Source organism: Peromyscus leucopus, chromosome 2, assembly GCF_004664715.2.
Source record: "Peromyscus leucopus breed LL Stock chromosome 2, UCI_PerLeu_2.1, whole genome shotgun sequence".
NCBI classification, from domain to species: Eukaryota; Metazoa; Chordata; class Mammalia; order Rodentia; family Cricetidae; genus Peromyscus; species Peromyscus leucopus.
This window is the reverse complement of record NC_051064.1, coordinates 62,604,237-62,627,877: the sequence shown is the minus strand read 5'-3', so window position 1 is coordinate 62,627,877 and position 23,641 is coordinate 62,604,237. Positions and strand designations below refer to the sequence as shown.

At 42.1% G+C, this 23,641-nt stretch overlaps 1 protein-coding gene across 3 annotated transcripts; it reads left to right on the top strand.

The window, feature by feature from the left end:
• Positions 1–374: 374 nt before the first annotated feature.
• Znf483 (zinc finger protein 483) lies at positions 375–19,798 on the top strand. Of its 3 annotated transcripts, none has more exons than XM_028856421.2 (6): positions 375–459; positions 3,083–3,621; positions 5,724–5,812; positions 8,430–8,556; positions 8,952–9,047; positions 13,529–19,798. In XM_028856421.2, the coding sequence occupies exons 2-6, from the start codon at positions 3,207–3,209 to the stop codon at positions 14,959–14,961; spliced, it is 2,160 nt and encodes a 719-aa protein (XP_028712254.1). In that variant the 5' UTR covers positions 375–459; positions 3,083–3,206; the 3' UTR covers positions 14,962–19,798. The 3 variants fall into 3 exon arrangements, with proteins under 3 accessions (XP_028712254.1, XP_028712256.1, XP_028712255.1); XM_028856423.2 differs by lacking the exon at positions 375–459 and adding an exon at positions 499–663; XM_028856422.2 differs by lacking the exon at positions 375–459 and adding an exon at positions 977–1,080.
• Positions 19,799–23,641: the final 3,843 nt, after the last annotated feature.

The window sequence follows — 23,641 nt, the reverse complement described above, 5'->3', positions numbered from 1 at the left end:
GAAGTCAGAAGATGGCATTTGTATAACTTAATTTGCAACGTTACTTATGGTTTGCATTGAATGCATCGCTAATGCTTCCTCGGTGGATTTTTTCACTTTGAATTTTAGTGAAAGGTGGTGATAGGAGATGCTGAGGAAGATTTAAGGTTATCATGGATACAGGGCCGCATAGATCTGAAAACCTAAGCGGGTTCTAGGCCTCTAAGCCTCTGGCGCAGCAATAATTTAGTAGCTAAAGCCCCCAGCCGCTTCTCAGTGACCATGCGCAACAGGCCAGATAAGAAAGAGCCTATGGAAAGCACAGGAGTTTCTGATATCAAAGCCAGCGGACCCCGGGAATCGTAGTTCACAGCTTCTGCGCAGGCGCAGTGGCTCCCGCGGGCTTGCTGCGCAGCTGCTGCTGCGGGACAAGGTTCTGAAAGCTTATTGCGGTGCCGCTGGCTGCGGATGCTGGTGCAGGTATCGGTTTCCGCGGTTGGTTTTGGAGCTGCGCGGGTTGGGGGCTCCGAGCGCACACCTTGGGCGGGTTGGGACCCAGAGCATCCCACGGACCTGGCGCTGCGCTGCAGCTGCCGCTGCGGAGGCGTGCGCTTCTGCAGCACCGCGCCATCCCATCCTTCCATTCCTCCCTGTGCTCAGGACTTGAAAACTTCGCCGCCGTTGGTATTTTGAACCGGATAATTCCTTGGTTTGTTTGCTCGCGCGCGCACGTGCGTGTGTATGTGTGTGGTCCTTTCATTAGATGTTTAGCTGCGTCCCTGGCTGTATCTCTAAGAACCCTGGTCTTAATAAGCCAGAGCGTCTCCAGGTTTTGCCAGCTGACACCTGTGGGGCGAATGGCCGCTGCTTTTCTCTCTCTCTCTCTCTCTCTCTCTCTCTCTCTCTCTCTCTCTCTCTCTCTCTCTCTCTCTCTCTCTCTCTCTCTCTCTCTCTCCTCTCTCTCTCTCCTCTCTCTCTCTCCTTCTCTCTCTCTCTCGAGTTGAGAACCTTTACCTGCGTCACATTTTCACAGAGCCTCTAGTGAAGCAGCTGCGCATGTCTCAGTCACTGCGGAGACCCAGGTGCCCAAAGAGATGCCAGGTAACGTGGTGGGCGCCTGATGGTTAGCAAAGAAGTAAATGACATCATGTGTGCTGTGTGTCGGAGCCCTGAGGTGGGTAGTTAACGCTTTGCTAATTGCAATAAGACACTCGTACATCTTGCCGAATAGTGGTACATCTCAGGTCATATTTCCTTGATGTAAGTGATCTGTACACTCCTGTCCCCACACTGCCCATTCCCATGTCGGTAGATGCAATCGTTTATGGAGTGAGTGAATGAATGAATGAATGAATGAATGAATGAATGAATGAATGAAGCACAGACCAGGCTGTGTGCAAAAGCCCATTTGGGGATCAAAGGGAAGCTTCGCTGTGTGGTGGTGGTGGGTGGTGGTGGGTGGTGGTGGGTGGTGGTGGTGGTGGTGGGTGGTGGTGGGTGTGGTGGTGGTGGTGGGTGGTGGTGGTGGTGGTGGTGGTGGGTGGTGGTGGTGGTGAGTCACCTAAGAAGAATCAGGGTTTTGTCTTTGATATGTTTCTTGTGGGATCCCTTTTTTGGTGGTGGGGGTCGTGTGTGTGTGTGTGTGTGTGTGTGTGTGTGTGTGTGTGTGTGTGTTACTGGGGATTGAAACTAGGACCTGCACATGCTAGACAAGTGTTCTATCACTGAGCAATATCTCCGGCCCTAATTTTATTTTGTGTTTATGGCTGTTTTGCCTGCATGTATGACTGCACTGTGTGCTTATCAGCAGAGTGTTGGATCCCCTGAAAGTGGAGTTACAGATGGCTGTGGGCTGCTATGCGGGTACCAAGAATAGAATCAAACCCTGTTCCTCTGCAAAGCAGCAGGTGCTCTTCACCCCTGAGCCCCAAGAGTTGTATTTTGAAGAATGAGTAAAGGATTGGTAAGAGGAAGAAGGCAGCATTCCAAGAGAAGAGGGAGCAGGAGTCTCTGGTGTTAAGGATGGGAGAGTATTGCTGTGGGATATTTCTGGGTGGCTGCAGGGTCCGTCTGTGAGGTCTCTAGGCAGATCTCTAGATTGTTCTGTGTGCTCTCTGCATTTAACTTGGTCTTAGTGGACCCGTGAGTGATAAAAGCCAATGTTTTCGGTCCTAGAAGAAAATGACAGGATTAGCTTCTGAATATTAGGCGAAATCCTTTGGCTACAGCCTGAGCGTGGATTGAAGAGGAATATACTCGGGAGGGGGGCTCCCGGGCTAAGAGCACTTGTTGCTCTTCAGAGGACCCAGGTTCTGTTCCCAACAGCCACATGGCAGCTCACAACCTTTTTGTAACTCTAGCTCCAGAGGATCCAGTGCCTTTTTCTGACCTCCATTGACACCAGCACACACATGGTACACATACATACAGGCAGGCAAAACATTCATATACATAAGTTAAATAAATCTAAAAATAAATGTTAAGATGGAGAGGGTCTGAGCTTGGTTATTTATTATGTGAAAAGTAAGAAAGGGGAAGAAATTCGATAGTCATGTATGAAATCAGGTTCCTGAGGTGAGCACCTGGTAGGAAGGAAATGCGTGTTTGTTGAATAGGTTTGTGACTGACTCACTTGGGGGCGGGGGTGTCTTCCATTCATTTTGTCTGTGAGGAGTAGTATTAAGTCTGAAGTAACTATCTGCTTGCAGAGTATGTTTAATTATCTTTATTGAAACCTCCAGTTTTTATTCTGTAAAGATTCTCCTTTTATGGGGCTGGAATCAGAGGTTAAGTGCACCTCTTCCAGAGGTCCTGAGTTCAATTCCCAGCAACCACATGGTGGCTCACAACCGTCTGTAGTGAGATCTTGGTTCCCTCTCCTGGTCTGCAGGCGTACACACAGGGAGAACACTGTTAACATAATAAACAAATAAATCTTTAAGATTCTCCTTTTAATAGACTAGTTGGTTGGCCAGAGCTTTTCTATGCCTCTAAGTATATAGGTATGGGGGTGGGGAGGTGCGTGTGTGCCTTTGTAAGTGGTAAAAGCCAATGTTTTCAGAATTAATAACCTCACTTAATGTCTTTTGTTTCTTCTTGACAGTTCCTTCAAGACTGAAAATTGGATTCCTAGAGGCCTTGGTAGTTTGTTGTGCGTAGATAGTACCTGTGGCAGAGCAGACGTACTCAGATAGTCTAAAGAGGACTGGATTCCTGCTGGTGATACGATGCAAGCTTACGTGCCCCCGAACATGATGACCACCATCTCCCCAGACCCCCCAGCCCTGGCTGCAAGCGAACCAAGCAGGGTCCCTAGGATGGATACCTCTGGGGTCCAAGAAAGGATCTTAAGAGGATATGCTGATGACCTAGATTCTTTCAGGCAGAAGTTCAGGTGGTTTTGTTACTCACAAGAAGAAGGACCCAGAAAAACCCTGAACCAACTCTGGGAGCTCTGCAAGCAGTGGCTGAGACCAGACATTCACACCAAAGAGCAGATCTTGGAGTTCTTAGTGTTTGAGCAGTTCCTGAGGGTTTTGCCTGGAGAGATGAGGGTCTGGGTGAACTCTCAGCGTCCTGAGAGTAGTGTGGAGGTGGTGGCCCTGGTAGAAGATTTGAACCAAACACTTGAAGAAAGGGAAGGTGAGAACTGCAGGTAGAGGGGGGGCTGGGGGCAGGCGGGGAGGAGAAATCCCCTAAGGTTCGAAGTAAATCTCTCAAAGGAAGCAATACTGCTAAGATTGAAAATTAAGAATTAAAACTATATATTCAAAGATGAGGTAGTCATTTAAGACAGTGGTTCTCAACCTGTGGGTCGACATCCCTTTGTGGGTTGTATATCAGAGGGGTTGCATATCAGATATCCTGCATATCAGATATTTACATCATGATTCATAACAGTAGCAAAATTACAGTTATAAAGTAACAACGAAAATAATTTTATGGTTGAGGGTCACCACAACATGAGGAACTATTAAAGGGTCACAGCATTAGGAAGGTTGAGAACCACTGATTTTAAGGGAAACATTCTATTTCACAGATTACTTATAATCAATTCTGCATTGTCGGGTCTCTTAGAGGCCCTAATCTTGAGAAATTGGCATGTTGCAGTGATAAATCAGAGAGGAGTCAGACAGACCACATTTTTGGCATACCAGGTACCTGTGTGACCACAAACTGAATTGGAGGTGGTAAACAGTACTTCCTCATAGCTATCTTCGAGCTCGTGGTAGAATCCATTCTGTTCACTGCTTCTGCAAAATTCTGGCCTCTGTGGAGGCTCCTGTGATGAAGAATCCATTGCTAGCAGCAATCTGTAAGAAAGAACAATCTTCTTAAGTTGATCCTCTCACGTCTTTTATATAAGCTTTAATTTCCCCATAACTATCTGGTCAATAAAACTGCCTATAGTACTTGTTGTAAGATGGCAGAGTGTGATTTGGAAAAATTATTCCCCTTATCTGAAAATGCATCATCATCTAAGGATGTTGAGTGTGCTTAGTCACTGAATTCAGGCTCCTGCTGGAGTCTTGACCCAGTCTCCCACCCCTAAGATCTCAGTGAGCTCACCCAGGGCCCCACCCTGTGCTGCTTCCCCTTAAACACACAACAGAGTTTTCTTGCTTTTTAACTATTATCCTTGCAAATCAGCCAGCAATCCCAAAGCACAGTCGGGTTTTTTTTTTCTTTTTTTGTTTGTTTTTTAGCCAGATTAGTGCCTTTGGTCAATAAACAAAGCTGTAAGTAACATCTGTAAGTTCAATAAACAGCTGTAAGTAACATTTGAGCAAAACTGATTTATCTTGATATATCTTATATATTAGAAATATTTTTAAACTCTTTATTGTACAACGTAAGTATTTTACAGCTAAGGGTCTGTGAAAGGAAGAAACTCAGTTTTTGTGGACTCAGGAACTGGAAAGATCTTTTGACGAAATAGTGGGGGAAAGCCTATTTTCTGTATCTGGTGGTTCTGTTTTAAAGAGAAGAAAAAATTGGATTTCTGAACTCTCTTCCAGAGGGTATCATGAAATAGATGTTTGAGTTTTCGTCCCCTCCTTGGCCTACAGCCCCTATATCCCTTGTCATTTCCCAAGTGACTAGAGAGCAATAAATGCCTTTTTATTAAAATATTTGTCCTTTCCTCCTTGGTTCCTGAAACCTGTTCCAGAACCCTCGATAGATGTAAAAGTGAAAGACAGTCGTCTTGTCATTTGCCATAGGCCCCTTGTGGCCATGCCTGAATTTAATGAGATGATATTTGGAATGTCCAGAAGTAACCACCCATGGAGGCTGATTTCCAATGCAGCTGTAGAGGGATGGCACTCACAGCCCCCCACCTCTAGAGAGGAGCGTGGCTGAAAGTTGAGATGATCACCAATGATGTCATGAGTCATGCCTACATGATGATATTATCTTACAGAAAGCTGGACATATGGGGATTCCTGGAGGGTGGTACACCTGAAGAGGGCGTGGAGAGAGTTTCTATCTAGGCGTACCCAGGCTGTGACTAAGTTCAGAAGCTCTGAACCTTTCTCTCTGGGCTTTGCCCTGTGTGGCTTTTTCATTTGGCTGTTCATTTGTATCCTTTCTAATAGCCTTTATAATTCATAGGCAAATAAACGCTTCCTGTGAGTCATTCTAGCAAATTAATCCAAACCAAGCCAGGGGGTTGTGGTGAGTTCTGACTTCGTACAAAGAATGGAGCTGAAAGACCAGAATGATTTTTTTTTTCCCTTCCCCAGATCCTAGCACTCAAGATTCTGCTGTTTGCAAAGCGGAAGATTTGGGAGAAGAGGAAATGGTGGCTGTTCCGCCAAACACGGAGCCACGTGTGAGTTTTCTCTCGCTGCTTCTTATTCTTCAGTGGAAACTGAGCTATTAGTGAGGAAAATAAAGATACAAAATCACCCAAGACAGCCTGTAGGTCACTGCTTACTTGCTGTTTATTGGGTTCACAGACCATAACATAATGCTGAGGCTAACCAAAGTTACTTAAGGCCCGTGAGATGGCTGGGTGAGTGAAGACTCCTGCAGCTGAGCCTCACGAGCTGCATTCGGTCCCCAGGACCGACATGGTGGAAGGAAAGAACCAACTCTAGCAGGTCGTCCTCTGACCCCCACAGGCATTCTGTAGCACACTTATGTACCCCCGTCACCCCCAAAATGTTTTTTTGCAGGGGAAGCATTTACCAAAACCCAAAAGTTACTCTTGACAAAATGAGTAAGGTAGAAATAGAATTGAATTTCCCTAATATGGTAAAGAACATCTCCACCTGGGTAGAATCGGGAGATTAAAAAAGCAGGGCTCACGATGTAAGCAACAAGACCCATGTGTTCCTGACCATGGCAGTCGACCAAGTGAAATGAGGCAGAAATAAGATGGAAGTATTTGAGTGTGAGAGACAAAGGCATATTTTTATAGACTATGTTACTGTCTGTTTGGGAAGCCTTGGGATCAACTGAGTAAGACTAGAACTCATGCAGTAGCTGGGAAACACAACTGGTTACAGACCAGTAAGTTTCCAGTGCTAGTAATCACAAGTCAGGAAAAAAATTACAGTAACAAGTAGTAGTTCTCCAGTAGAGCGATAAGATAATGAGCTCCAGGTCTGCTTCCAGGTTCCTGGAACTTGTGAATATTATTTGCTGGAAGAAAAATCATTCATTGCAAGTGTAGTTAAGCTATGGGCTTAAAGATGATGAATGGGGGCTACTGAAATTGGAAAGATGGCTGGACAGTGGTGGTGTGAGCCTTTAATCAGTCCAGCACTCAGGAGGCAGAGGCAGGAGATCTCTGAGTTCAAGGCCAGCCAGGGAAACCTTGTTCTGAAATAATAATAATAATAATAATAATAATAATAATAATATAAAATTGGAAAGATGGGGAGTTAATTCAGGGTTATATGAGTAGTCCCTAACAGCTGTCACAAAGGCCTTTATTAGAGAAACAGTTTGAACACAGAAAGATGATGATCTAGAGAGGGAGGCAATTTGGAGGCAATTTGGAGTGACTGGGCCACAAGCCAGGGAAGGTCAAGGAATGCCGGCAGCTACTGATAGCTGGAAGAGGCGAATGGACTCTCCCTCAGAGGCTCAAGAAAGTGTAGCTCCCTGATCTCCTATTTCTGGCCCCTGGAACTATGAGAGAATGTATTTCTGTTGCTTGAAGTCACAGAGCCCTGGTGTTTGGTTACATGGTATGACACTGACAAGCTGCTAACCCAAGTGCTAAGAAGCACAGTTGTCTACTTCCCTCACACAGAGGATGCTGTAGATCTACCGCATAGAAAATGGGTAGAAGGTACCTGTAATCCCAGAATTCAGAAAACTGAGTCAAGACGGTTCCAAACAAGTCTCAAAGGAAAAAAAGAAAAGAAAAAAAAAAAGCGATTTTAATGAGTTAGTATACTTTTTGTGAATGTGGCATACTTGTAAGCATGAGTATATTACTGAACCAGATTCTCTTTGATTGTACATTTTAAAATATTGCTGCAGTCGGGTGTGGCAGTGCACACCTATAATCCAGTACTAGAGGTGCTGAAGCAGGAGGATCTTGTATGAGTTTGAGGCCAGCCTGGGCTGAAGAGAGAAACCGTCCCTGAGTAATAACAAGCATTGCTACTTCATATGACTAAAGTTTGTAACACAGCAGCTATCATGTATTTAACTATTACCTGGAGTTAGCTTGTAGATGGGAATGTCAATTCATATCCTCATTCATGATTTTCTTTTTAATCTTAGGAGTTAATGTGTTGGGGTTAACTTGATCAGTGTTAACAATTTAGGGAGGCCTTGTACAGTCGATATTTCATGCTAGATTCTTAAGTGGGAACGGTCAGAACTGTACAGTACCCTTGTTCTATATTTCTTATAATAGTTGTATGGACTCTGAAACTCTCCAAGCCTGGACTAGAAAAATGGCTTAGCTGTTAAGAGCACTGGCTGTTCTTGCAAAGGACCCCAGTTCAGTTCCCAGCACCTACATGGCAGGTTACAACTGTCCTCCACTCCAATTTCAGAGTGGCCTCTAGAAGCACAAGTCATACATGCTGTATACATACATATACACAGGCAGAACATTCATGTACATAAAAATAATGAATTCTTTAAAAAATAAAAATAAAACATTTACCAGGCCTGGTTGGGCATGAGCCTGTAATCCCAGCTACTTGGGAGGCTAAGGCAGGAGGAACTCAAGTTCAGAACTTGGTTAAGCAACTTAGTGAGAAACTATCTTGAAATCAAAAGTAAAAAAAGTTGAAGATGTAGCTCAGTGACAGAGCACTTCTCTAGCATACACCAGGCCCTGAGTTCAATTCCCAGCAAAACTAATACACACAGAGACAGCTTGGACACATTCAGACTGCTTATATCCTAACCACTTCTCTGAACCCTTAAGGTCTGTTGGAAACTAATGCAATGCAAAGATGCTGTGCTTGGTCTTCTAGGAACCTGTAACTTTTGAGGATGTGTCTGTGGACTTTACCAGAGGAGAGTGGAAGATGCTGGAGTCGTCTCAAAGGGAGCTGTATAAGGAAGTGCTGCTGGAAACCTTGAAGAACCTAGAATTTTTGGGTAAGACGTCTTCTCTTCAGGATCTGGCATCTAAGAGGGTAGCTACTCATCCCCTGTGTCATCTGAAAGATAATGTCATGTGACTGTTTTAGCTGTATCTGCTGGGCATCCAGGACCTGCCATGACTATTCCTAAAAATGGACTCTGAAAGTCTACTTTCTGTGATTTTTTTTTCCTCCTAAGAAAGTTTTTGCTTTCTTAGGAGGAAAAAAAATCAATGAAATTAGAAATGTGGAACATAATTTTGTTGTCCAAAATGCCCTCCCTTCCTTCCTCCTTAGATTCCTCCTCTGTATTTGACGACGTCTTTATCTTCCTTAGGGAAACAGGCTAAATCCGAATGCTAGGTCGTCTTTGTTCTATGTGTAAACAATCATTTTCTTTTCTCTGAGCAGGCCTTCCAGTTTCCAAATTTGAATTGATTTCGAAGCTGAAGTGGGTTAAGTTGCCAAGGGTACTGGAAAAAGAAATCTCAGAAGGCCCCAGCCCAGGTGAGTTGGTAAAAGGAAGAAGGCAATGAAAACCATGGGGGGAAAATCTTTGAGCTGCTGGGTGGATGTAAGGCTAGAATATAAAGTTGACTGATTAGAAGAGAGCCTTCATCTTCCTGGAATGTCCTCTTCAATGAGGACAATATTTGTTTGGGTCTTCTGAAAAGTAGATGCCAAGATGTGACTCCCTAAACTGGAGATTGGTTGGGAGGAATCAAGAAATATGGAGGAGGAGTTTGCATTGATGTGAGAGCATGGTGCAGGCCGGTGAGGCCTCTGAGTGAGGGGGCAGGAAGGAGGGATCTTAAGCTGAAGAGGGTTTGTAAAGTTTAGGTAAAGCCAAAGAGGAGGCCTGGGGCAACAATCCCGTGAGAGGGGCTCCACATCTCACAGAAATGGTTCTGGTGTGTCTGTGTACTTCACCATTGACCGTGAAGGGGTGTGTGTGTCAGTGGCCCTGATGTGAACGGGGCAGCAGGGGCGGCCAGGCAGTCTCCCCGCAGGAGATCTGAGAAGCATATTATGGACACTTAAAAAACCAATTATCGCCAGGCAGCAGTGGTGGCATACGCCTTTAATCCCAGCACTCGGGAGGCAGAGGCAGGCGGATCTCTGTGAGTTCGAGGCCAGCCTGGGCTACCCAAGTGACTTCCAGGACAGGCACCAAAACTACACAGAGAAACCCTGCCTCTGAAAAAAAAACAAAAAACAACAATTATCAAGACAAGTGTGTTAGTAAGAAATTGTGGAAGCTTGTGGGATTATAGATGCAACAATGGTTTGTTTTCAGATTCCTTCTTTACTTTATTTAATGAGTGCAGAACTGGTGCATGTTCAGTAGAAACTCTACTTGACTGGCAGTGTGGTCTGCTACTCCTTTACACTGGACAGCAGTGTCACTAAGTACAGTCACGCTCATGTGACCTCACGCTCCAGAGCCCCAGAGTATGGTGGGTGTGTTGAATACATTTTTACTTAGGGTATTTTCAACTCACAATGAATTTACCAAGACATAATTCCATTGTAAATCAAGGAGCATCTGTAAAAAGGAACAATAACCTAATTAGCATTTGAACTTTTTATCTCGAAAGGTAAGTGGGAATTCAACCAGGAGACATGTAAAATAGTTCCATTTTTGTTAGTAAAATGTTCATATGTTTAAATGTATAGGTTAAATATTTGTGTATTTTTAACATCTGGAAAACATTTATTTTAATAGTTATGTTAGTTGTTATGTTAACCTTCAATGAATTAGGTTTTTGTTCCTTTATCTTTCTCTGCATCTTCCTAAAATTTTAAAATAACTATATTTAATATATATTTTAAGTATAAAAATGCCATTACATATATTAGTACCTTTATTCTTTAATTGAATTTTCTAAACCATTTATTTTAGTCAGCCTCTCAGCTGTTTCCATTATAATTACATACATAAAAAAACAACAATCAGGCTGGAGAGATGGCTCAGAGGTTAAGAGCACTCGTAGCTGCAGTTCCAAAGTCTCATGAGTTGAACTTCCAGAACCAAGTTGGAATGGCTACCCACTACATCTAATATATATTTTAAGATCTAGTGCCCTACATATCTGTACCTTATCTTCATTGAATTTCTAAACCATATTTATAAGATTCAATGTCTTAAAAAAAAAACAAAAAAACAATCACTTTATTATGTTTAAACAACAATTTAGAGATTCATCCCCAAAACCTGTTTTTGCATTGTTTTGCAGTTAAAAAGCCATTGATATGAAGGGAAAGACAGACTTAATAGAGATAATCATTTAACTTACATAGATTAATAATGAGCTAGCAGTACATAATTTAGAAGAAATGAGCAAGCAACTTGTACAGATAACTACAAAATTGAAAATGTTAATAATGGCTTGTGAACATGAAAAAGTTCAGATTAGTCACTAATGGGACTATATAGTTAAAGCAACAATACTGTTACTAATTAATATGTAGATCATTGATTAGAGGTAAGTATTGAGGCATTTTATTCCTTAGGTATTATGTAAAAGTTAAACACATACAGACACACGCACACTCAACCTCAACCCAGTGTCTCAGGCATGTTAATCATATATTTTACCGCTGAACTATACCCCTAACTGTGGAGACATAATTTGATAAACATTCAATAAGGGAATCAATAAATTATATAGGATGGATTATCATGTAACTGATTAAAATTATCATTTTCAGCTGGGCGGTAGTAGCACACGCCTTTAATCCCAGCACTCAGGAGGCAGAGGCAGGTGGATCTCTGTGAGTTCAAGCCCAGCCTGGTCTATAAAGTGAGTTCCAGGACAACTAGAGCTGTTACACAAAGAAACCCTGTCTTGAAAAAAATCATTTTCAAAATTTACCAATGATCTTGGAAATATAAAAGAATAATAACAATACATGGTAACTTTTTATATTCTAAACTATATGGAAAAATTTACATAACTTGTGAATAATAGGATCTTGAGTTTTATAATTACCAATTAAAACAATTAGGAAGATGATTATGTGGGGTTTTTTTTTCCCCCTCTCTTTTGGTTTTTGAGACAGGGTTTCTCTGTGTAGCCCTGGCTGTCCTGGGACTGGCTCTATAGACCAGGCTGGCCTTGAACTCAGAGATCTGCCTGTCTCTACCTCCCAAGTGCTGGGATTAAAGGTGTGCACCACCACTGCCCAGCTGATTGTGTGATTTTACGATTAACCAGGGGAGATGTCTTAATGGGTAAAATGCTTGCTATTCAAGAATGGAGAACCAGGTTAGAATCTCCAGGACCTGTGAAAAAGCTAAGCATGAACTTTATGCCTATAATCCCAGCCTTGCAGTAGACACTGGTAGATTTTAGACTACTATTGCTTAGCCACACTAGCTGAAACAGTGTGAGCTTTTGGCTCCGTGAAAGACCTGTATTTAAAAAAAAAAAAATGGAGAGTGAGCCAGGCAGTGGTGGCATACACCTTTAATCCCAGTACTTGGGGAGGCAGGGGCAGGTGAATCTCTGGGTTCAAGGCCAGCCTGGTCTGTATATTGAGTTCCAGGACAGTCAGAGCTACAAAGAGAAACTTTGTCTTGGGGGTGGCGGGTGAGGGGGTGGAGAATGATAGAAGATACCCAACATCCTCTTCTGATCTCTACATGTATGTACGTGAGCATGTGCATTCCCATATATGCACATACCAGGAGAGACACTAAATAATGGGGAAAGCCAGCATGAATAATATACTTAATAAATGAATTCAAAGTTCTAAGAAAAACACAATATATAGTTTGGGGAAAAGCTCCATGTTAAGTACCAGACTTTGAACCTCTGAGCCTGTCAGACTTATTAAAATGCCCTGGAGCATTGCATTTTAGGTATTAGGTTTTAAAATTCAAAGAATAGGATTAAAGGGGCAGTGATCTAGAAAGAACAATAAATAGATGTCTGATTAAAATGTTTCAGGAGGGCTGGACAGATGGCTCAGTGGTTAAGAGCACTGGCTGCTCTTCCAGAGGACTTAGGTTCAATTCCCAGCACCCACATGACAGCTCACCACTGCCTGTAATTGCAACTCCAGGAGTTCTGACACCTTCACACAAACAGACATGCAGGCAAAAACACCAATGCACATAAAATTAAAAAAAAAAAAACCAAAAAATAAAAACAAAAGTAATGTCTTCAGGATTGATAGGGCCAGATTGTGGTGATGTTTAAAATCTTATCATAGGTGACACTGTGTGTTCGTGAAGTGATTGGGATTTTCAATAAAAATTAATGGCACTTACCTGCTTTGAGGAGTGGCTGTACAATATGGGGATCAAATTAAAATATGGCTTTAGGGTCTAGAGAGATGCTTCAGCAGTTAGGAGGATGGGCTATCCTACCAGAGGATGTGGGTTCTCAGCACCCACATGACAGCTCACAACCATCTGTAAATCCAGTTTTCTGGCCTCCACAAACACAGCATACATGCATGTAGTGCACAAACATACATTTAGGCAAAGCACTCAATCAAAATAATACAAAGAATTTAAAATATGGCTTTTACTACTTACAGTACATGTGACTTTGGACAAGCTTCTGACACTCTGTGTGTCCCATAAAATAAAGTGCAAGATGTACTTTATCAGGCTGTTGTGAGGACTGAGTGAAACCATGCAAATAAAATGCTTATCATGGAACCAGACATTTGGTAATCGTATAAAGATAAATTTTGGGTATAGAGAAAATAAGTTTGACCTTGGTACAGAAATTGGAAAGAAGAGTAAAAATCTGAATCTTTCCTTACATAAAGCATCAGCTTTTTATTTTTTACAATATTTTCCTAGCCTCTCTGTTCATCTTGCTTTCCTATATTATATCTTGCCTATTTTATAAAGCTGTAATTAATAACTAAGCTATATCTCTTAAAATTATTACTGTGTTCCTACATCAGTCCCAAATATCACAGCTTCCTTTATTGAAAATGGGAAATACTTGCTTTGTTATCTCTTCTAGAGGCTGAGCCTAGAAGTGAATTGGATGCCTTTATGGAAGACTTCACTTTAGAGAAAACAGTAGAATACTGCTTCAGTGATGATGGTTATGGCTTGAAGGCAGAATTCCAGAAACGACATGGCAAATCCAAGAAAGATCATAGCAAGCACAGTAGCCATCAGAGTAAAGAAACTCCCTCTGGAAAGAAGTCTAAACAAACTTCTGACACAATCAAACATCGGAGCACCTGCCTAACAAAGAAGTCTCAGAAATCTAAGGAAGGCAAGAAACCCTACATCTTCCATTCAGATCTTGTGAACCGCAAAGAACACAGTGTGGTAAAGTTAAGGAAATGCAGTGGAAATGAGAAAGACTCACGTCACTCTTCATCTCTTAGTGACCATAAGAGACAACCAAGAATTGGTTCGTTGAGTAAGACCCAGAAGTGTAGTAAGTGTGGGGTAGCCTTTACTCAAAGCTCATGGTATCGTAGTAAAACCTCTCAATGTGAAAAATGCCAGAAGAATTTATTTCAAGGTGAAACCTCAAATAAAGACAAAGGACCCGAAACTGAAGAGCCCAGTAAGTGTGGGAAATGTGGGAAAGCTCTTGGCTATGGTTCAAAACTCTCTGTGTGTGTTGAGTGTAGAAAAGCTCACAGAGCTAGCCCATCAGTTAAACCACATAAAAAAACTGACAAAAAAGAAAAGTCTTACAAGTGTGATGAATGTGGAAAAAATTTTTCCAGTTTACACGCTGTCGATATACATCAAAGAACTCATACTGGAGAAAAGCCCTATGAATGTAAACACTGTGGGAGATCCTTCAATGACTACTCATCATATTGTCAGCACCAGAGAATTCATACTGGAGAGAAACCATATAAGTGTAATGAGTGTGATAAATCCTTCACTCATAGCTCCTCTCTTTCAAAGCATCAAAGGATACACACTGGAGAGAAGCCCTATAAGTGTAAGGATTGTGGGAAAGCCTTTAGACAGAATTCTTGCCTTACCAGACATCAGAGAACCCACACTGGAGAAAAACCATATGTGTGTAAGGACTGTGGATCATCTTTTAGCCTTTTTAGTACTATCATCTATCATCAGAGACTTCACGCAGGAGAAAAACCTTACAAATGTACCCACTGTGATAAAGCCTTCCCTACTCATTCCCGCCTCAGTCGTCACTTGAGATGCCACACTGGTGAAAAACCATACAAATGCAAAGAATGTGGGAAAACTTTCAGACAGAGTTCATCCCTTAATTTACATCTTCGAAGTCATACTGGAGAGAAACCCTACAAATGTGATTATTGTGGAGCAACCTTTACTCGGAGCACAATCCTTATTGAACATGTAAAAACTCATACTGGCGCACAATATGAATGTAAAAAGTGTGGTAAGAAGTCTAAAAGTCGGTCAGCCCATCTTAAACATCAGTGTACTGAGTAATTCTGGGACTGTAGTGAGTGGAGGGTAGGTTAATTCAGATTGTGCCCTTATTTAAACACTTGACACGTAAACTACCCAAATCATTGACTAGAAGCTTCAACTTCAGTGGGTTTCTTCGCCTTTGGTCTCTCTTCTCGAGGGTGGTCAGTGTTGATCAGAGTTGGTAAAGTTAGGTTGACATGAAGAAAGCATGTGAAGAGAAATGATTCTGAAAAGCCAAACTTAAGTTTAAAAGACTCTTCGGGGATTTCTCTCTTTGGCTTCCCTTCTACAGCCATACAGTATAATGGAAAAGAACATAGGCTCTATCCCCGTTTGCCAACCAACCAACCATTGTGTCACCCCAAACAAGTCATTTGGACCTTCTCAATTTTAGTTTCTTTACCAGTAGAGTGAGAGATGACATTAATGATTTCTAAGTTTTCTTTTTTATCTAATATTCTGATACTGCAGAAAATAGTTTGAACATCTTTGACTTATTGGAATTGTCATGTCTGGTAGACGCTTACTCTCTTACAGAATTGTGGACTTGTAGATTAGTGAGACTGTGGAATGTTTGATGTAGGGTACCTAGAATGTGATAAACAGACAAGTCAGGGAAACTCAGTGGAGTTTGCTTTCAGGGAATGTTTGAATTTGCACAAATCTCCCCAATTAGTTTATCTTTTGAGTTTTGCCTCAGTGGATTGAGAATTCAGAGAGCTTGTACCTGAGCCAACTCAGACATGAAAGTAACAGTCCTAGGAGAAAAACCAAAAACAGCTGTTTGGGATGGATTGTTCCCCCTGCAGCAAGCACAGGCTCTTACCACAGTGTCAGAATTCTGTGTGGCAAAAGTCACAAGATGGTAGACTGAATCAGATTGGGTCCTTAGATGTGTTCTAGTTGGTTTGTAGGGTCGGGTTATATATGTACACGTAGTTTTTACTCTTTAGAAATAATGAATTTTGTGTTTTAAAGAAAGTAGAGTTTGTGTTTAAAAATGTTCAGGAGCTGGCCACATTAACCTGCTATGTCTATGGAGTGCTCAGCTGGGCCTGCATGTGGGTGCCACTTTAAATGCCAGCTTTCTCTTAAATGCAGGCATGTGATATTTTGTTGCCCCGCCATTTGAGAATACATACACTAAAATCTCAAGGGACCCCCACTGAGTACAAGTAAAATTCAAGAAAAGAACTCTTTTATGAAATGAGACTTCATGGAATGGACTATATGGGTACTGACGGGTTGATGGAATCTTAATTTCTAACTGAGAAAGGAATTCAAGATCCTGAATTAGTTAATTTGGGTCTCAGGTCATTAGATTCCAAAGGGACTTGATTGTGTTATAGAAAAAATTCCTGAAGTTGAAATTTGAGCAATTCCTAGAGAGAGAACTAAACCAGAACTCTGGGTTTACAGATATGAAGGATCTCCAGTGCTGATCTAAGACTCAGGAATATTTGCTGATGTGCAAATAGTTTGAAATGCTACCTCTGGGTATAAGGTTTTTGGTTTCTTCTGAGTGGCTCCTTCCTCCTTATCCCGAAGTCTAAAAGAAAATCAGACAATATTTTGTGATAAATTGATCAGTGTAGCTGTTGCCAAATGGACCAAGTAAACGCATTCCTGACATGAAAGGAACATGGCTTGTAAGAATCACTCCTATGGACTTAACAAGTTTCAGAAATGATATATTTTATTGAAATGATTAATGAAATGTATAAAACAACTCTTGAGAAGAGATCTGTTCCAGGATGTTCTAGGGAATTTCACAAGAGGCTGCTTTTATCCCAATCTCAGTTGGGGATTAGAAACAAAACTTTTTTTTTTACAACTTCATTAAAATATAGAACACATAGGCTTAAAAACCAAGATGATTCAGTGAGTTTTCATCAGTTCTAATGAAGTGCACATTCATTATCATAATCCATTTTTCAGAACATCACTCTGTAAGAGTATCTATTGGATACACCCATTTATACATAATTCCCACTCTCATCTCTGACCCCAAGTAATCACTAACCTACTTTGTATTTACAGAATGGCCTTTTCTAGTCTTTTATATTGGTCTTTGTTTCCCCATTGATATCACGTTTTTAAGTTTATGCATGTTATAGCCTATGAGACTTCTTTCTATTAAGTGTTATTTGTTGATATTGTTTGTTGTTAAATGATAATCTATCATATGGATACTTCATCCATTTACCTATGAGAGGGCATTCTCTTCCTTCCTCTTAGGGGTTGGCTGCTAGGAACAACACTGTGAATATAACATGTAAGTCTGTGTAGACATTAACTTTAATTGTTTTTCTTGGTAGACACCTATAGGTAGTTTCTGGGTCATGTAAATTTTTGTTTGACTTTTTAGGAAACTGCCAAATTGCTTTCCAGTGTGACTACATCATTTTAAATTCTGGCTAGCAGTGTGTGAATGTTGCATTTTCTTTACATCTGTGCCAATGTCTAAAAATTCTTAGTCGTCCTGGTGAAATGGCATTTCCATATGCTTCTAATTTGTGTTTCCCTGACAACTCATGTCATCATTTGCCCGTTACTCAGCCTTTCACATATCTCCTTTGAGTTTTTTCAAATTCCTTATCTATGTAAAAGTCAGGATGGCTGACTTATAACAAGTTCTCTATCTACACACAGTCCCTTATCCGATGTGAACTTTCTATCACTGTGTACTAGAAGGAAACTACAAAACCTACTGCAAAATACTTGGCAATGACTGATAATTGCCTGAAAGGCATTCAGTCTGGCCTAGCACCCATATACTGAAGTCTATTTTTAGATTGTCGGGCCATCTAAAGGCTTTACATTTATGATTTATGACTCCTCGTAGAACTTCTTTTCAGAGTTTTATTTAGCAATTTTTTGTTTATAGTGATAAGTATTGTAATCAGCTCTGTGACACATTTTAAAACAAAGTCCTTGTTCTTTCGAATGTTTTATAATGAGCTTCTATATAGAAATTTCTTTCAAGGCACAGGTTAAGACAGAGCCCCTGTCAGTGAATTTACTTTCTTTGTGCTTTAGAATTATTTCTGATGTAAAATATGGATGCCATAAAATGAGCCATTTTGGTCGTCTTGGTTGAACGATTCTGTGGTGCACATGTGCAGCCGTTATTCATTCCGAGCGCTTTCCCACCCTCCATGCTGAACTCCCTGAGAATTCATCCTCCGCTTTCTTCTCCCGCAAGCTCCTGGTCGTCACCCTTCTGCTTCCTTTCCACATCTGGCTCTTGTTAGTTCCTCACATCAATAACGGTACAGTGCGTGTCTCTTCGTGTCTGGCTCATCTCACTTGGCATGTAACATTTGCAGGCATTCAAGGAAGTCTTCAGTTGGATTTTCTAGCACAGGAAATCTTAAACTCCTGTGTCATCCAGGTAACGCTGGTAAGAGGAACACAAGGTCATTCCGTGTATTCTGTCTCGCTGGTTCCGTAACCTAGGCCCCTGCACATGCGTACTGAAGAAGTTGAGACGATACACCGACTCCTCTTAGGGGTCTGCTTTTGGAAACGGAGTAAGAACACTTACAGCACCAATCACACACTGTCATGAAGCCACAAGGACAAACTATCTCTTTAAAATGACGGTCTACCTGGCCTTTCAACCCAGCTACAATTTCATCTTCTTGAGAGAAATTAATCTTTTTGTTTTTGTTTTTGTTTTTGTCGGAGCTGAGGACTGAACCCAGGGCCTTGCACTTGCTAGGCAAGTGCTCTACCACTGAGCTAAATCCCCAACCCCGAGAAATTAATCCTTCTGTTTAGCTGACACTCCCTAACAGATGGAGAAAAAAAAATACTGAATAAATCAGCAGTTTGAGATTTGAGGCAATGAATTGGCTTCTCTTTGTAAATTTGGGTGTTCTTTGAGACAATATAATCAAAGTTTTCCTTGGGCAGTGTCTTACACGGAAGTGTCTTACATCTAAAACGAAAAAGTACTTAAATTTTCAAATTTTCAGTCAATTGATTTTTTTGATAATAGAAATGTATATATTCTGTGAGAAATATGTGATCTGCTCCTGTTTACCCTGGGCAGAATTGTTAAATGGTGTCGTGTTTTCTGTTTTTGTGGGTATTTTTCAAACTGTCATTTTCTTCCAAAGTGTTTGAGTGAATTATAAGAGTTGGGTTTGCTTTTCTCTACCCGCGGTTCTGTTTGCACGTGTGTGCATGTGCAAGAGTCGAGCTGCTGTGTCTCTGGCACGCTTACAATCTGAAACCTGTTCCAAGTCGTTAAAGGTATTTCGGTTAGAAATTTAGATTTCGTTTAGCTTTTGTGGATTTTTTTTTTTTTTACTAAGTTGCTGAGCTATAGATCTGCAATGTCAGCACTGCCTACTGTGTTGTCTTTAATACTTGAACTTGATAGCTTTTGTCTGCCGCTGCTGTAAATTGCAACTGGCCTTCGTCCGTGAATGTGCACTAGATCCCTCCTCTAGTCCCCTTTCCACCGTGACACTTACAGTACGAGCTTCTGTGTCTGCACTGAATTCTGCCTTAGAAATATGCCTTTGACTAAAGTTTAAATATTTTTCCATGTATTTTTGCCTATAGAATAATCACAATTTCAACAAGAAGCACCTTGATTTATGGTTGATTATACATGTAATGCTCTGACTCGTGCTATCTGTATAACATGTTGACGTAATCTATTATATTTCATCTGTGCGGAGACGAATATCATTTGTTGGTTTATCAACGCTGACTAGATTGGTGACGTGTTAGTGTGTCACTGAAAAATGCACGTTCCTCTGCAATGCGCATGGCGTACCGCGCGGCACAATGAAGTGAAGTGTAGTTGTGCTAAAACAATAAAGTTGTATTTAATACAGAATACCCCCTGCTCTGGGTTTTGGTTGGTTGGTTTTGTTTTTGTCGAGACAAGGTTTCTCTGGGTAACTGCCCTGGCTGTCCTGGAACTTGCTCTGTAGACCAGGCTGGCCTCACGGAAATCTACCTGTCTCTGCCTTCTAAGTGCTGGGCTCAAAGGCATGTGTTACCACCACCCAGCCCTGCTTTGGTTTTTAACTTTAGATTTTTGTTTTGTTTTATTTTTTTTATTTTTGTTTTTTGAGACAGGTTTCTTTGTGTAACTTTGCACCTTTCCTGGATCTTGCTTTGTAGACCAGGCTGGCCTTGAACTCACAGAGATCCGCCTGCCTCTGCCTCCCAAGTGCTGGGACTAAAGGCGTGCGCCACGACCACCCGGCGACTTTAGATTTTTTTCAAAATGTATTTGTGTGTGTACATAAATATACCCTGTCACTGTCACGAGTGTGGAAGCAAGAAGACAATATGAGAGTTGATTCTTCCCCTCTACCATGTGCCTTCCAGGGATCGAACTTAGGTTGTCAGCCTTGGCGGCAGGGTCCCCTTACCTGCTAAGCCATCTCATTAGCCCTAGAGTTTAATTTTTCGAAAAAGGTACCATGCATGCATATCTCCAGTTCCCAGTAGCCTCCACTGGTTGCCAAATTGGACAGTAGAGTTAGAGAAAAAAAAATCTTTGTTATTGGTTATTTTTACCTCTCAATAAAAATGTCCCCTCTCCCCGACCCTAACCACTCCTCCACTGTTTCTCTTCAGATACAGGCAGGCCTCCCATGGACATCAGCCAGCCATGGTGTATCAAGTTGCAGTGAGCCCGGGAACCTCCTCTCCTGTTAAGGCCGGATGAGGCAACCTGGTAGGAGGAAAGGGTCTCAAAAGCAGATAACAGAGTCAGAGACAGGCCCTGTTCTCACCGTTAGGAGTCTCACAGGAAGACCAAGCTACACAACTGTATGCACAGTGGGCGAGGATCAGTCCCATGCAGGCTCCCTGGTTGTCAGTTCAGTGTCTCTGAGCCCAGGTTAGTTTGTGTTTTCTTTTTCTTTTTTTTTTTTTTTTTTTTTTTTTTTTTTTTTTTTTCTTCACTTGGTTCAGTGTCTCTGAGCCCAGGTTAGTTGGTTCTGTATGAGACCACTGGGTCCTACAATCATTCCTCCTCTTCCACACGATTCCCCAAGATCTGCCTGTGGGTCTCTGCATCTGTTTCCATCAATTGCTTGGTAAGCCTCTCTGAAGATATCTGGGCTAGGCACTAATCTATTAGCGTAGCAGAATATCATTAGAAATCATTTCACTGACTTTTTTTTTTTTCCATGCCAGCGAAGGCAACAAGCCGCAGTAGCTCTGTTCAGTAAAAGATGATTTCCCAGGCTGACCTTCAGCATCCCTGCAACATTCTGTAACTTTGTAGCCATTTCTATCTTGATCATGTGACCACCAAGTTCCAAGAGTCAAGGAAAGGGAGAAATACAATGATGCCCAGTGCTTTTCCACTCTGACCTAGTTAGTGCTGTGTGTCCTGCTCACCGCAGTCCTGGAAACCTGACTGGGGAGGTGAGGACTGAAGAACAAACAGATGAGTACAGAAAAGCTGGAGTCAGGTGGCCATGCCCGCTCTGCTGGAGCACCACCAACCACCACGGCACTCCAGAACCTCAGCCTGTTTATAGCGTACAGCACAGCGGAGGGAGGAGGGGTTAGCTGGTCTCACTAGGAGGTCTCTCTAGGCCACCAGTCTCTGGCTGCCCTCATCCAGCAGGAGGAAGCAGCAATTGCTAGTGTGTGCACACACTGGTTAATAATTCATAAACACTCGTACTTACACAGACTGCCACAGATCGCACTGGGACCAGAGAAAGGCTTTGCCATACCTCTGAACCTTGCTTTGCGCTCTGCTGGGTCTGGGGCACTTCGGTCCTGACGTGGTCATGCCCCTGTCGGACAATGCACATTCAAGACTTCATCTGCACTTCCTACATTCAGTCAAGTCTTCCTCAGCTCCCCACAGCCTAGACACAGCTTAGGGCCATTGGTCACACCTAGGTGACAAGGTGCTCCAGGCACTACAGGGAGCTCACAGGGGTGTGTGTCCCAGGATACTTTTAACATCTGAGGAGCCTGGAGAGACTTTTCAAGTCAAAAGTCTATTTTTGTTTTAAGTTCTCACACAGTTTGTTGCATCTTACTTTCGTATATTAATGAAAAAGAAATTGTATCACTTCGCCCCTCCCTTTCTTCCAACCAGCCCCCTGAAAATGTTTTCCTTACTCTCTCTCTCTACCTTAAACCTGAAGACAGGGTTATCGCTGAATCTAGAGCTCGCCTGTACTGCTCGTCTGGTTAGCCAGCTTGCTCCGGGGACTCCATGGTCGCTACCTCTTGCATGCTGGGATCACACTTGAACCAACGTGCCTACCTGGCTTTTAAGTAGGTTTTGGGGATCCAAGTTCTCTAAGAGCAGTTTACCCACTGAACATCTCCCCGGTTCATAAAGCCCTTACTTGACAGTCAGAAACTAGTTTCTATTGTCCTTGTCTGACCAAACCTATCTGGAGCCATCTCTGTCACCCTTCCGCCCTCTCCTGCCGGTGCTCCTCACTCCCCTCCAGCTAAGAGCTCCTCCTCCGCTCACTCCTTCTTCTACTGTGCAGCAAGTCGCAGGAAAATGGAATGGAATTCAGCAACTATCACAAAAGCTACTACTTGGAAAAATCAAGGACTTTTCCGAAGGTCAAGCCATGGCTTAAGAAGTCTTGGTGATATTTTAGCTTTTGTGAATATATTAGCCAGTTCCTGCAATGACTTTCTTGTATGCTGTGTATGCTTCCAAAAACTCATAACAATGTATTTTATCTGAAATACCTGTCAAGCATCCAAGGCCAAATGATCTCCTGAATTAAGGCAAATTAAGCTCAGACCTTCCTATTTCATACAGCCTTCGTGGTATTTATACTAACATTATAGACTCCTAACATTTTACCTACCCACCTCTAGGAATGCAGTTTGAGCACGTAAATTCCCTTTTTCTGATGTATTAACTGATTTTTAGTTCTTAGTTGACCTCCTTCTTTACCACTCCCCTTTTGGGTTGTAAAAGAAAGCCTGATGGTCACTGCCTGAGGAAAACTCTTGTCTACCTTCATGACCCTGTAGGAATTCAAGCCTGGTGACTTTGCTTTGGCTAGAGCACAGCTATTGTATGAGTAAATAACTGTAAACCTCAGAGACTGAGAGAGGATTTTGACTGGAGAACTAGAAGAACAAGATGGAAGACAAGGAAGAGCCAGATGGGTAAGAACGAGATGAGAAAGACCAAGCTGGGGCAGAACTAAGATGAGAGAATTAAGATAGAACTTAGAGGCGACAGCAGATCAATGCAGAGAGAAATCAGGCAAGAGAGGAGCTAGGCATGAGAACAGAACTGAAGCTGTAGATAGGATTTTATCCCAGAGGAATAAAGTAGACGGACTAAGAGCTCAGTGTACTTAGATTCTTTCCCCAAAAATAATTGGCACCGTCTGGAGCTTCTCTTCTGGGCCCCTGGGAAGGAGATTAAGGCTGGTCCTTAATAATATTCAAGACTACTCTACTTCCTATGTTGCTGTTTGCCTTGCCTTGTTTGGCTCCAACAGCCCCAGTAGACCCCGAAACCACACAACAGCTCTACTCTGGCTCTGACCTCCACACCAGCTGTATTATGCACCTCTTCAAATTGCCTGGGATCCAACTGGGTCTTTCATTCTCCTGTGCACACTATGCTCATCCTCCTTGGGACCACATATCTCCTAAGGGTGACACTCTGCATAGGCTGCTTGAATTTTTGTTTTTTTTGTTTTTCAAGACAGAG

Bases quoted from the DNA above. Each gene is read 5' to 3' on its own strand.
- Znf483 (XM_028856421.2), top strand. From the start codon at position 3,207: ATGCAAGCTTACGTGCCCCCGAACATGATGACCACCATCTCCCCAGAC. The intron at 3,622-5,723 runs GTGAGAACTGCA...TCCCTTCCCCAG, and splicing joins AACACTTGAAGAAAGGGAAG to ATCCTAGCACTCAAGATTCT. The intron at 9,048-13,528 runs GTGAGTTGGTAA...TATCTCTTCTAG, and splicing joins CTCAGAAGGCCCCAGCCCAG to AGGCTGAGCCTAGAAGTGAA.